The sequence below is a fragment of the Carassius auratus genome, chromosome 41 (genome assembly GCF_003368295.1).
Source record: "Carassius auratus strain Wakin chromosome 41, ASM336829v1, whole genome shotgun sequence".
NCBI lineage: Eukaryota > Metazoa > Chordata > Actinopteri > Cypriniformes > Cyprinidae > Carassius > Carassius auratus.
The window spans coordinates 4,310,215-4,324,338 of NC_039283.1; the positions used below are offsets into that span (position 1 = coordinate 4,310,215).

Here is a 14,124-nt window from a genome sequence, read left to right on the forward strand (position 1 = left end):
GTGTGTGTGTGTGTGTGTTCACTGCTCTGTGTGTGTGCACTTCGGCTGGGTTAAATGCAGAGCACAAATTCTGAGTATGGGTCACCATACTTGGCTGAATGTCACGTCACTTTCACTTTTTGTTCATCACAGAAGCCTGAAATGTGTTTATGATGATAAAACATATATATACCTGGACATCCAATTATAAATAGGCCATCGTGGCATTTGTTCACTCATTTTGTTCTGAGGAGTCGAGAAGTGTCATCCCACTCAGAAGCAGTTCAGAATTGTGATATAATAATGAAAAATTACGGTTGATAACTTCTAGTTGTAACTTTGGGGACGCACTTATTTCCCCAAGTTTGGCAAGAACACTACGGAGACCACATCCTATCCGAAGGGGAGGTAACATGTGGAAATACATCCTATGGACTCAATAATAAGGAGTACTACATAGGGAAGATTTCTTTGGTGGACTCTGCATAAGGGGAGAACTATAGCACAAAAACAAGTGACAGACCGACTGTCTAGTGGAAACAGAATCCTATAGACCAAAACAGATATGGAGCCACCAAAGGGAGCCATAACATATGGAGCATATCTGCGCCTGACGGAATTAACACCAGTGCCATGCCCTTTTCAGGACCCAATATGAAGCCCATGCTGAAGCAGTATCATATGCATCAGTCCTAATGGTGTAAACACGGCTGAGGATGCCATATGCTCCAGGAGCCTATGAAAGTATTCGAAAGGGTCCACTATCTTGTACTTGAGCATTCTCAAGCAGTTTAGTACAGAACGAGCATGATCCTCTGAGAGGCATGCTGTCAAGAACCAATTCACACCCAAAAAAGAGATACTCTGCTCTTGTCTCAGCTGGCCCAAAGGTCCTGACCTTCCAGTTCAGGGTGGGTGGTCGAAGATCATGTCCCTGTATGTGCAAACCAACTCTCATGAGTTAGCTAGAATAAGCCAGTTGTCCTTCAAAGGCAGACCGAAGAAATGGCCTGAGTCTTGGAAGGATTAAGACATGAAAACAGGTCTTTTATGAAACAATCTTAGTACCTGGCTCAGCACCCTTAGATCTAAGATTGGTCTGAGCCCCCAACCCTTTTGGGTACAATGAAGTAGGGGCTGTAAAACCCCTTCTTCATTTTAGACAGGCTTTATCGCACTCTTCCCCAGAAGAGAGACAACTTCTGCTTGAAGGACAGTAGCACTCTTGCCTCGCGATCTGGTGACAGAATGCCACTGAACTTTGGCAGATGCCTGGATAATTGAATCACATATCTGAGCCGAATGGTCCTGAGGAGCCATCAGGAAGTGTTGTGGAGCTTAATCAAGTATGCAGACACCTTGCCAACGGTCTCAGTAGAGCTACATTCAATGTGCCTGGGGCAGGGTTGCCTCGTCATACTGTCCCCATAACTAAGCTGTTGCATCAAAACACGAGGCAGAGAATCTGCATCCGAACAGGCTATGATCTGGCAGTCACACATGGGAGGGCCAGAAACACCGGGAGTGTGACCAGGGAAGGAGGAAGTAGCTCTTTTATTGACCATCTGGTGACTGCCCTTAGCCCACAGGATCCATCTCCCGCAGAAGTGGAGCTAGGCTGGTCAGCTGGTCCCTTATTCCTGGCTCGCCCGTCTCAGCAGTCCTTGCAGGGGTTCTTCCCCCACGGCAAACAAACAAAAACTGCTGCTTGGGGGGTTCAGGGATGGAACCTGATCCACACTGAGGCAGGCCTTCATTTTATAACCGTGTTGAATTGCTGCACAAATTCTTCAGTGGTGTCACCAAGAGACCAACCTGAAAAATGGGGGTGTCGAGAAAGTGCACATACTGCATCTCTGCCAAGTTGAGCCATGGGGGGTGCTCCAAGACCACTAATGTGGACATCAGCCTCCGCGTGACCTTCATAGCCCAGAGGGCATAGTCAGTCGGCGAACACAGTTCCTGTATGTTCCAGGTTGGGACCATCCTTGTGCAGACACTGGCCTGAACACCAGCAGGACAGCCATGGTATAAAGAGTGGACACAACTTGTCCAGAAGCAGTAAAACCTCTCACCAGAGGTGAGGCTGCCATCTCAGCACCAGGCTGAGACCAATGCACAGCACCCAGAAGTGCCAGTTTAGTCGAGTCATCCGCTTCCGATCAGTCAGACTCGCCCTACAATGCTGTGATAGACAAATCATCATCTTCACAAGCCCTGAATAAGAGATCAAATAAAAGGTCCACGAGAAATCATCTGGGTGATCCGCACCTGCAATATCTCCTTGGTCTCCTTCTGTTCACATCATTGTGGCCTGAAAGTAGAAGTACTAAACAAATCTATCCGTGAATCTCTTTTAGAGAAATTGTTCTTTTAAGAGGAAACTTGCTCTCAAAGATCACAGTTAAAAGCACCCACTACACTGTTTGTGCCACAGATCCAACGATGAGGTGATTGAGAGGTGAATGCAGTGTTGCATCTCCCAGAGATGCTTTTTCACGATGTGACAGCAGTGTACTTCTACTGTTATAAATGTATTGTACTGTACTTTAATTAGTATTACTGTAGTAATGTATCTTTGTCTCACATGTTGTTTCCACATACGATTTTTGAACAAAGTAGTGCAATAGGCATTTTGTGTGAAGTACATCAGTATTCAATTTCAAACACAACTTCTCTTTAGATGCGTAAATTCTCTTGCTTTTAGAGACATTTTAATGTAAGATTGAGAATAGGTAGAAAGTCACAAGACAGATTTGAACAGATTTGAGACGAGCACCACCACACAGAGTATGTGTGTTAACCACTACTAGGCAATGACTCCAATTTGTAAAGACCTTTTAAATATAAATTCAACTTTTTTTTCTTTTTAATTTATTAAATATATTTTACATGCAACTTAAAGCTGTGGAGTATAAAAGTGTTTCTCCATCCCTGCAGCTAAACACTGCAGTTAACACAAGATAAGGGGAGTTTTAATGCACACTCTCTTAGCCTTCTAGTGCTTGGTTTCTTCACAGATCCTGTGTTTTTTAGAGCAGCGCATTGTTTTATCAGAATGCTCTGATGCCATGCCACTCTTTATTTTTGTATTTTTTTTTCCTCACGACCCTCGTTTATTCATCTCCTTTTTACTTCAGAGCCTAGTACTCTGCATGAAAACAACTTGAGGGCATAACAACAACAGGTTCTTACTTGAGGAAAACATGACTGTGAATGAGACGTGCTGCAGGGGATGGATGGAAGGAAAACAGGAAAGAACAGAGAGCGCCTGCTGAGGGAAATGGACGAGTGAAAGATATTTAAAGAAGGATATGTTGTTGCCAAAATTGGTGCATGTAAAAATGTGATTTCTATTTAAGATCCCGTTCCCCCGAGTGACACGCAACTTGCTTGTTTGTAACAGAGAGAACAGGAGAGGAAGAGCTGCTTTTATAAGATATGATTGTTCCCCTGAAGTGACCGGTTTACAGTGTTTTTTTTTGTTTTTTTCATCATCCATCAGGACCCCCACTATGGCAGGTGGTCTCTTCTCCATAGACAGAGATTATTTCCAGGAGATTGGCACGTATGATGCAGGCATGGACATCTGGGGGGGAGAGAACCTGGAGATCTCCTTCAGGGTAGGTCTCAATGCCGATATTACAATATTCAACCACAACTGCAGCCCTATACACAGTTCCACTTGTGCATATTTAGTGCATATAAAGTTACTCACGATTTGTTCATGCTCTGAGAACTAATATTCATCCTTGTTTTTCAGATTTGGCAATGCGGGGGGACGCTTGAGATTGTCACATGCTCTCATGTCGGTCACGTGTTCCGTAAGGCGACGCCGTACACGTTCCCCGGTGGAACTGGGCAGATCATCAACAAAAACAACAGACGGCTGGCAGAGGTCTGGATGGATGAGTTCAAGAACTTCTTCTACATCATTTCACCTGGTCAGTCACATATACATACTACACATCTGCACCATAAACAGATATGCGGTACACACGGTACACACTGTAAGGATGAAAGAACCTGAGATACTTTGATCTCCTACAAACATACACAGGCTTCTTCGAGAGACCCCACAGAGTGGAGGTGCAGGAGACCTCCTTCCCTTCTGGCCATTTGTTTCATTTTAAATCCCTTCACCCATGCTTCCTTCTACTCAATGTTCTACTCAACACATGCAACACACAGCTCAAGAATAAAGTAGGACACAATATCATCAGTTTTTGAAATAACATTTTGTTTCCTTATCTTTTCTCAGTCACATCTGTCTTGGTGTCTTTCTATCTCTGTGTCTGTCTCTTTAATGTGGTGTGTGTGTATCATCAGTGCTCGTGGGAACTCGAGCCGTATTGACTCAGAAGGAGATGTTGGATAATAGATATTAATGTCACTGTCAATAGTGTCCAGTGCAGCTCAGAGCTATCTGTGTGACTGTGTGCGTATTGTGCTATTCTTTCCCTCCTCTGCACAAATGCCTTTGTGCACTCTCTCCTCATTGCTAGGGCTGGAAAGCAAGCGTTTGAACAAAACCCTCACCTTCAGTATCAAACTTCAGCCTGTATCTTGTCCTTTAGCATTTGTGCTACAAACATGAATGATATCTCAAGTCATGACGCTTGTGGAGGAGAAAAGTTTTATCACATATCTAAGTGGTCAGACTTAGTGTTTTGTCTGGGGAACAATAAAACAGTTACACTGAAGTACAGCTCTAAACCATATCCAGCACAGTACACAGTTGTTTCCTCTTTTGAAGAAAATAACCTTTACAAAATTAATAATCTCACAATTTTACTCTGTATTTTAGAGATTGAAAAATAACACTGATGAAGTTCAAAATGATACCAAATCATAAGAGTATAAATATAATGATACACGTCTTTCATCCTGTTTTATTGTGTTATTTATATACTGTTACAGTATTTATACATCTGATTTATATTTTGAATTCAGTTTTTGCTTTGATATACTCATATTAATGTTCAACTTTTAGCAATTTCGAAATGTACTTTAGTCTTTTTTTATATTTAGTTTTATTTTAGTAATGCTAGTATTAGCGAAGCCTTAGCAGCCAGGAGCACTGCATAGCACAGACCACCCACAGCACCCAAAAAAATCTAAATGTTAACTTTTATTAACCATTTTGTGTTCTCGTGTGTGTTTGTTTGTTTCAGGTGTGACCAAAGTGGATTATGGAGACATCTCAGTCAGATCATCCCTGAGACAGAGACTGCAGTGTAAGCCTTTCTCCTGGTACCTAGAAAATGTCTACCCAGACTCCCAGATACCACGCCACTACTACTCGCTGGGAGAGGTCTGTATCTCTCTCTATCTTTCTCCCTCAAACACACACACATGCTGATAGCAAAAAAAGGGAAATCACTGCATAGTGTGATAAACACATTTCTGTGTGTGTGTGTGTTAAAGAAGCACAGGTGTGAATTAGCAAGGGACGCTGTTTTTCACGGGGTTGACTGTGTCACGGGAATCCATTGGGGGTTTTTTTCGTTCCAGTCACTGTGTTCAGGAAATGAGAGACATTTATTCTCTCCTAGTCTGCTCTCCCCGTCATCGCCTTGTTTCCTGTTCCGTCTCTCACCCTTTCGTTCCATCTGTCCATCGCTGCCTGATGAATGAATAAAACATGCATGTCGTCTCTGATGTCTGAAACGCGCTCAGAACGGAGTCTGTCTGTTCTCTGTTCTCCTGACTGCTTAAGGATCTCTCTTCCTTGTGCTGTGCTGTCTAAGGTTCATTCACTTTAGCTCATCTTTGTCTCTTCTTGCCACTGATGGTGACACTGTAAGGTACAGACAGAATAATACATGGAGGATATGATGTCACAATAATGTTCCATGTATAACAAAAAGTAATACAGTACAAAACACATATGTTCTAAAATATTATTTACATTTTTTTAAATGCATTCTATTTTAATGTATTTTAAAATGACTCCATTATTCCAGTCTTCAGTATCACACGATCCTTTAGAAATCATTCTAATATGCTGATTTGGTGTTCAAGAAACATTTCTATTTATCACCAATGTTGAAAACTGGTGTGCTGTGTAATATTTTTGTGGAAATCGTGATACTCTTTTCAGGGTTCTTTGATCAACGGAATGCTCAAAAGAACAGGATTCATTTGAAACAGGTTTTATTTTATTTTTTGTAACAGAGTAGAAGAATACTATCTGTTTTGATCAATGTAATGCATCCTTGCTAAATAAAAGTATTCATTTCTTTTAACAAAAAAATGTAATGGCCACAAGCTTTTGAACAGTAGTTCATGAAAAGGTTGAAGAGCTAGGACAATAAGATAAAGCAGTGAGCAGTGAGCAGGCTGGGTAAAAGTCCCAAGATCGATCTTTCACTAAATACCTATTTTTGTATTCGACTGAAAATGTATTCGAGCGGTGCTTCCTGTCATTGAATTCACTAACTCACTCAGATTCATCACTTGAACTTGTTTAATTTTTTTATTAAATATTTTTGCCAAAAGTGTTAATTATGTGAACCACATTAGCAGAGAGAGAATTATCAGCCAAATTGACATTATAAGTGAAAATAACCTACTGAATCATAATCAAATCTGAATCTAAACCAATTGAGAGCTGTTGAATCTAAATTGCAGTCATTTTTAGTCGAAATAATTGGAAAATCTGTGGAAATACCAAACCCTATGAGGGGCCGTGCATTACAGTGATTACAATGGAAAATGTTTTTTCTTTGTAAAACAAAACAGGCAAGTAGTAAATCAGTGTTTGTATGAAACACTGGCTAAATGTAATAGCAGTGAAGCTGTTAAATGTGTTTGTCATGCTGATCTGACGATTGTGGATGACAGGATGAAAGCAGTGAGCTGTCTTTCATCAAGTATGCATTTCCATGTGTGTGTATGTGTTTGCGTGTTTGATTGGCACAGTTGTCTCTCAGTTCGCCCGGTGTGCGATAAGCTTTGCGTAATTAACCATGTTTGACACTCGAGACAGAGACGTGACTGTGTTTATTCATGCAGGAGAGCTGCTTGAGTGCGTTTAATCGAGTTGTGTGATCTGTCCGATTGCAGATCCGTAACGTAGAGACTAACCAGTGTCTGGATAACATGGCCAGGAAAGAAAATGAAAAAGTGGGCATTTTCAACTGCCACGGCATGGGCGGCAACCAGGTCGGCTCCTCACATCTTCCTCACTTTTAAAACACAGACTCGGTCCGAGTAATGTGTTGATGCTTGACATGCATAACACTGATGTATTGTGACCTTTTCTGCCTGTTCAGGTTTTCTCATACACAGCCAATAAAGAGATCCGAACTGATGACCTCTGTTTGGATGTGTCTAAACTCAGCGGTCCAGTTATGATGCTCAAGTGCCATCACTTGAAAGGCAACCAGCTCTGGGAATATGACCCTGTGGTAAGTGTATAAATGTGAAACAGATCATAAAAACTCATGTTCTTACCATTCTATGGGGCAAGGCCTTACACCAGGATAAATGTTAAAATACAAATTTTTGAAGAATAGCCAGGAAACGTTATACCCTTAAACATGAGACTAGAATTGCTTACTAACATTGTCTGTGTAAAGTTACATGCTCCTGGAGGGCTTTCTGCCAAGTAATCCTGAAGACCTTTATTCACAGGTTCAGGATTTGAGGTCATTTCTGCAGGATAGTGGTCCTCCAGAAGCAGCGTTTGGCTACCCCTGGTAGAAACCTTGCCAAATATTGTAAATGTTTGATTTTGAAAATTGTTGCTAATGGTAATTAAGAACATGCCCCAGATTTCATTGATAGAGCTTAATTTGTTTTGAAAGCGGTTTTATCCCGGACAAGCCCCCAATCCAATTCTGTCCAATCCTGTTCCTGGAGGGTCACCTTCCTGCAGAGTTTAGCTCCAGCCTGCTCCAGCACACCTGCCTAGATGTTTCCAGTAATCCTGAAGACCTTGATTAGCTGTTTAAGACTAAGTTGTCTATAATTAGAGTAGCCCAGGGGTGTCCAATCCTACCCCCAGAGGGAAGGTCACTTCCCTGTAGAGTTTAGCCCCAACACACCTGCCTGAAAGTTTCCAGTGATCCTGAAGACCTTGATTGCCTGGTTCAAGTGTGTTTAATTCGGGATAGAGCTAAACTCTTGGAAGCTGGCTCTTTAGGAGCAGGATTGGACACCCCTAGAGTAAGAGCTTAACCCAGCAGGAAGGTGGTCCTCAAGAAGATCCAAATGTCAAGTGGTATCAGGGTGAAGCATTACAATTATGAATGAAAATTATGACTTAATGACTTCTTGGTGATGACGAAGGTGCTGCAACGTGTAAAACAATGTGCAAAACCATCATTTTGCTCATGAATTGTACCTTGACTGTTCGCTTATGCATGCATGTACGCAGAGGTGCTTTTGATTTTCACCTCTAGGGTTTGATGGCCTCATATATGTCATGTAACATCGAAGCTAACCCTTTAAAGCGGTGTGTCTGCAGGGTGCCCACTCATACATTTCTTGTAATGTATGTGCATGAACATACCCCCCGTGGCTTCCTTTATAAACACTGTTGAAGGGATGCTAGTTTAGTTACATTAAATCACCTCTCTGTCAATCTTGAAAATACATCATTTTACTTTAAATCTTAAACACACCTTCAGGCCTAGGGAGAGTGAATTAGCCAAGGGGTGGAAAGAGGAAGATTGCTTTTTGCAATTGTCTGCTGCTGGCTTAAAGAGATGCCTGTTACTCCAAAGCCTCCTCCTCCTCCCCTCACCTCCCTTCTCGCCCCAGATTCGAAGCCCCACCACGTTGGCCTTGTGCCCGGAGAGACGGAAGGCTGCACAGAATAGAGAACTCGAGCACTGAGACTTTCCACTCTCAGATAAAGGTTCTGTTTTTCTCGTGGGGAGAGAGAGAGACAGACAGAGTGGAAGGAAGGGTGATCAGGAAATCTCTTGCCAGCGAGAGCACCTCTCCTGCATGCATTACCATATATTACCTTTTCCAGCTCATTGACATGTGCGTGTGGCCTCACACCTTACTTACACTGTGTGTCTTATAGGTTCTACCGCTATCCTAATTGTATCTGTGAAGCTTAATGCTTCCTGCTAGACTCAAACTCTAGAGCACTTAGCTCACCCAAGGCCCGTTACACACACTCACACACATGCTCCACTGTAAAGCAATCCTTGTGCATTGACAACTTGTCTTTGCTCTGGAGTGCACAGGTTGTCCAGTTGTGCGTGTATAAGTGTGGAGTGGTATACTGCTTACTATGAGTAATATTATATTACACTATGAATACTGAGCACAGGAATACCTGGATGACCTACTGTATTTGGCTGAATGTGCTGTATAAATCTAGCTCACAGCATGGGATCGCACAATGCAGTATGCTCAACTTGAACTTGCTTTTCTATTGTGACAAATGAAGCATAATATCAGGCATGACCTTTAACTCATCCTTTACGTATTTGATTGTACTGCCAACCATTGAGACATTTAAAGCAAATTGGTCAAAAAATCTAAAAGCTTTTACAGGGCTCATTGGTTTTTGTGTTTCACATTTTTACCTGCTCCAACATTTTCATTGGGCCCAAAAACAAAAATATTTGTAGCATTTGTCTTTTTTTTTTTTCTTCTTTTTTTTTTTATCTGGCAGAATTTGTAAAATTAAATTGAGAAATGACATATATAATGTAGATATTTTTATGAATGTAATTAATATTTCATAGAGAATGGTATAGAGAATGAATAGAGAGGTGAATTAATTTGTAATTTCTTTGTATGTGTTATGTATTATATATATATATATATATATTAGGGCTGGTAAGCAATTAAAATTGTTATCTCATTAATAACATGATGTGGGGATTCATTAATCTAATTAATCACACATATGATTTGGAGAAATTACTCTGAAAAGATAATTTAAAGTCATTGTTGTGCAAAGCATCAAACAGATTACAAAAAGTAGGTTCAGCAAGAAATATTTTGTTTGATAAAATTTATTACATGTACTCTTTTGGACAATGAGTAAATTATGACAGAGTTGTCATTTTTGTTTGGATGAACTATAACTTTAATAATTTATTTTCTTAATTTTATAATTATTACTATGATCTTAAATTATTTATTTAATGAAATGATACTCTAAATAACAAACTCAAATTGCCAGTAAGTGGTGGTAGTGTCTTAATGATTAAGTCATCGAGTCATTTATTAATTCGTTTGATTCGTTCAGGAGTGAAGTAAAGGGTTCTTTATGAATGAATTGAATTGAATCATTATGCTTGTTCGATTTGAAGCGGATCATCACCATCAGACAGATCGGTGTGTGACATCAAAGAACCGCAAAAGCTTTAGAGAACATACAGATACTTGTGCTTTTGATTCGCTCTCGTGGTACTTTGATGTCATACACCGATCGGTCTGTGCAGCGCCACTTCAAATCCAGCACGACTCTGGACAATGGTTCAACGCGCCAAATGGTTCACCCAAATAGTTAAAAACATGGATTAAGAAATGAAATGCCGCTGTGTGTTTCTCAGGGATGAACAGTTCTGATTTGTCTTTATATTTTGTTTGCAAATCAGACAACATTGTGTCTAAACTAACACAATATTAACTTCTTAATGAACTGTGTATAAGATGAGTAATTTATCACATTTGCACTCATTTGATATTGCACTTAGCCTACAGCTCGTGTAATATTTATTAACGATGTAAATATGAGACAAAATTTCAAGCAGGGGCATTTTGCCCCATATCTTGAATTTTAGGGATATTCTCTAGGCTCCATCAGGCAGTAAGTTGTTGCTCTGCCTCATATTAGTCATCAATTTACTGTCTGAAATGACAGATGATCCACATAGGTCTGGGGTGGCGCAAGTGCATCAAATGTGTCAATAATTTTAACACGTTATTTTTCTCCATAATTAATTAATCTAATTAAAATGTTAAGTTACCATATATATTTGTCCCCAAAATAATGGTTAAGTAGGTACAAGCAAACAAACATCATCACCAAAATTATACATGCATCTCTCATAATACAATTGTATGTGTGTGTGTGTGTGTGTGTGTGTGTGTGTGTGCATGTGCATCTGCGCTTGTACCTACTACTTAACCATAATTTTGGGCACAGATTTGTACCCAAAGTGAGCTAAACCTGACAAAATCTCCAAAAACCTCCTTTTGTTAATGTCCTGTTTAATTTGTAAAAATGGCAAGTAAATAAATAAATACAAAAATTAGAATATTTATTAATATATTTTTATATTTATTTCATTTTATATTACTATATTTTTGTGTTTTAAGTACATATACTTAATCAACAGATGTAAAACCACTGCTAGGTGATGATAATTGGATGCCATTTGTGGAATTAAACATGCAGCAGAGTGAGATCAGTGTGTTATGTGGCAAAATACTGTATAGCAACAATTCCATTCTAAACAACAAGTGATTTTACACTGACGTCTCACACATAGTGCATGTCTGTCTCTCTCTTCCTGCAGAAGCTGAGCCTGGTGCATGTGAACAGTAATCAGTGTTTGGATAAAGCGTCTGAAGATGACAGTCAGGTGCCCAGCGTCAGGGACTGCACCGGGAGCCGCTCGCAGCAGTGGCTGCTCCGCAACGTCACACTGCCCGAGATATTCTGAGCTCGCACCCGGACGGACAGATGAACAGACTCTCACACCATCACCGATGCAGAGAATGTGAGAGAAAGGACTGCTTTCCTCTCGATCCTGGTGGTCTGCCTTCAAATGATCTCAAAGAACAGAACCGCATATGTATATGAATCTTCCCATCACTCCACCTGGCAGAGGAAAAGATAGACTCGTGGAGAAAGAGAAAGACTCGTGGAGAAAGAAACTTGAGTTAGATGCCGTTATCCTCCTCGTTCGAGGAGCTGCGGGCATTTTGGTTATGTTTACGAGAACGCCTCCCTTTTAGAGTATCAGTGTGTGACAGCAATGTGTGAGTCACAGTGTTTTCCACAGGAGTTTCACCCTTTTTCTTAATTTAAGTATTTTTCAAGGCTTGTAGAATGAAAGGTATCTAGCACATGAAGGAGTCTGTGTGCATGTGAGATTTCAAGTGTGTCATATCAGGATGGATCTCCTGTCTGTGGACGTTACAGTGGTTTGCTATCTGCAGGGGCTCCCCCTGCTGGCCACAGACACACACTGACCTGTCCATCAACTTTCATCTCAGCCAGTGGATTACCAACAATCAATCCCGTATAGATCTGTAATCAGTGAAAAGGATGACTGATCGCCTAGGACGTTTTTCATATCATCAGTGCTCATTTAACTTTTTTTAAACCAGTGTTTGATTCTTTTTTTTTTCGGTTTCTGCAATTTTGAGTGCCACGTACAAGCACTTTTCACTTGTTTGGTGTTGTTATTTTATGTAAAGCCTGTCTCTTAAAAATATGATGGTAATTTAACATGCAATTTCAGGATGGTCCTGAACTGATGAACCCTGAATTGTTGCCTTCCTTTGGGTTCCAGCTCTTCAAGCGGACATGGTTTACACATAAGCACATGGGTTGATCGGGAAGAGATGGATCATCTTCTGTCATATCATCCAGCAGTGCAAGGGCTCAGTCTCACTGTGTACATGCACGAGAAAGAACACTTTCGTCTGATATCTTTCTTTGTTTACGTTCACTTCAAAATTATTTTGTGTTGAATTTCTTTTAATCATCAACGCATTTGGCATCTGAAGTAAAAGTAGGCTGCTCGCCACCATTTCAGTAGATGTGTTTAAACTGTTCGATAGCCTAAAGAGATTGTCCTGCATTTCAGATTCATGCATTTCATTCTTCTGATTTTATTTTCAAATGATCTGAGATTTCATTTGAGCTGTGATGGTTGAATGGTTTTGAGATTTGTCGTGGAATCGGGAATCTTTTTTTTTTTCGTGACCCTGTCCAAATACATAAATGATCTGTACTCTTTGGGTCCTAGACATTAGTCTAGTTTTTAACTGGATTTTACAAAAGTATTGATAGATATTTGTGTCCAAAAACAACAACAACAACAACAAAAATCTAAATTGTAAGATTCTAGATAAAACAAAAGATTCAAAATAAAGGTTGTAAATTGTGAGATTCTAAATTGCGGGACTGTAAATGCACATTCTAGATTCTAAAAAAGATTCTGAAGCGATTCAAGATTGCAAATAAAAGTGCAGTTTCAGTGCAAAGGATGGGTGAAGATCTTGCAAGTATTTGGACAGGGCCTCAAGATCATCTGTAGAGATGTGTGAGAGTGAACAAGTGTGCGTGTGTTTATATACGTCAAAGGGATGTCTTGTTTTTGTCTTTTTTTTATTGATGAGGGTCTGGCCTGCTGATTGGTGGGTTAGAGAGCCCCGTGTTGAGATGATGATCCACAGGCTGGAGAAATAAACCACAGAAAGTTTACAGTCCAACTTCTCTGTGTCCTTTATGATGTTTGTTCAAGTGCACGCAGTTTAGTTCAAGGGCAGTGGTTTATAGGTTGTTGTTGCACAGTGGGGCACCATGTGGGGTTGTTAAGGTATTTTGCAGTATTGTATACCCTCAAGCTTAAACATTATCAAAATTCAAACTTCAAAAGAGCAAGTGCAAGGTTCAAGTTTAATGGATAGACTTTTGCCTTGCTTTGGTTTATCACTTGGTGGCATAGACCTTCTTAACTATTCAAACTACGATTTCACAGCCCTGCACTCACAAGAACACTTGCAGTTACTTTAATGATCTAACTAGCCAGTGAGTTTGATTGATCTGATTGGTTGACAGTGATTAGTGAGTGGTGTAAGGTTTTTTTCTGGTAAAATTGCGCTTGTGATGTGTCTATAAAATTGGTCAATATATAGTACCTTATTTCATCAATATGTAAGTTTTCACGTGCAGTATATGTAGTAATAATTGCTGTTATTCATGAAAAACTTGAGTATAAAAAATGAACTTGACTAGATCTGTTAAGAAATTAGAAAAGCATTTGGCTGTTTCAGATTTAAATAGTTATTTCATTTTTTTGTGTTGTGGTAAAAAAAAATATATATTTTAAATGGAACACTGGAATCTTACAAGCACAAACCAAAGCCTCACAAACCAAAGCTACACATCCTCGTGTTCCTACTGTTCATGTGACAGATGACAGACGCACA

At 40.1% G+C, this 14,124-nt stretch overlaps 1 protein-coding gene across 3 annotated transcripts in view; it reads left to right on the top strand.

The window, feature by feature from the left end:
• Window positions 1-13,401, top strand: part of LOC113059841 (polypeptide N-acetylgalactosaminyltransferase 1-like) — a 104,762-nt gene extending 91,361 nt beyond the window's left edge. For all 3 annotated transcript variants that reach the window (XM_026228467.1, XM_026228468.1, XM_026228469.1), the window contains 6 exons: window positions 3,485-3,602; window positions 3,743-3,923; window positions 5,154-5,293; window positions 7,048-7,146; window positions 7,257-7,391; window positions 11,478-13,401. In XM_026228467.1, the coding sequence (XP_026084252.1) occupies window positions 3,485-3,602; window positions 3,743-3,923; window positions 5,154-5,293; window positions 7,048-7,146; window positions 7,257-7,391; window positions 11,478-11,624 (820 nt within the window). In that variant the 3' untranslated portion in view covers window positions 11,625-13,401. The remainder of the gene's footprint in view (window positions 1-3,484; window positions 3,603-3,742; window positions 3,924-5,153; window positions 5,294-7,047; window positions 7,147-7,256; window positions 7,392-11,477) is intronic.
• Window positions 13,402-14,124: the final 723 nt, after the last annotated feature.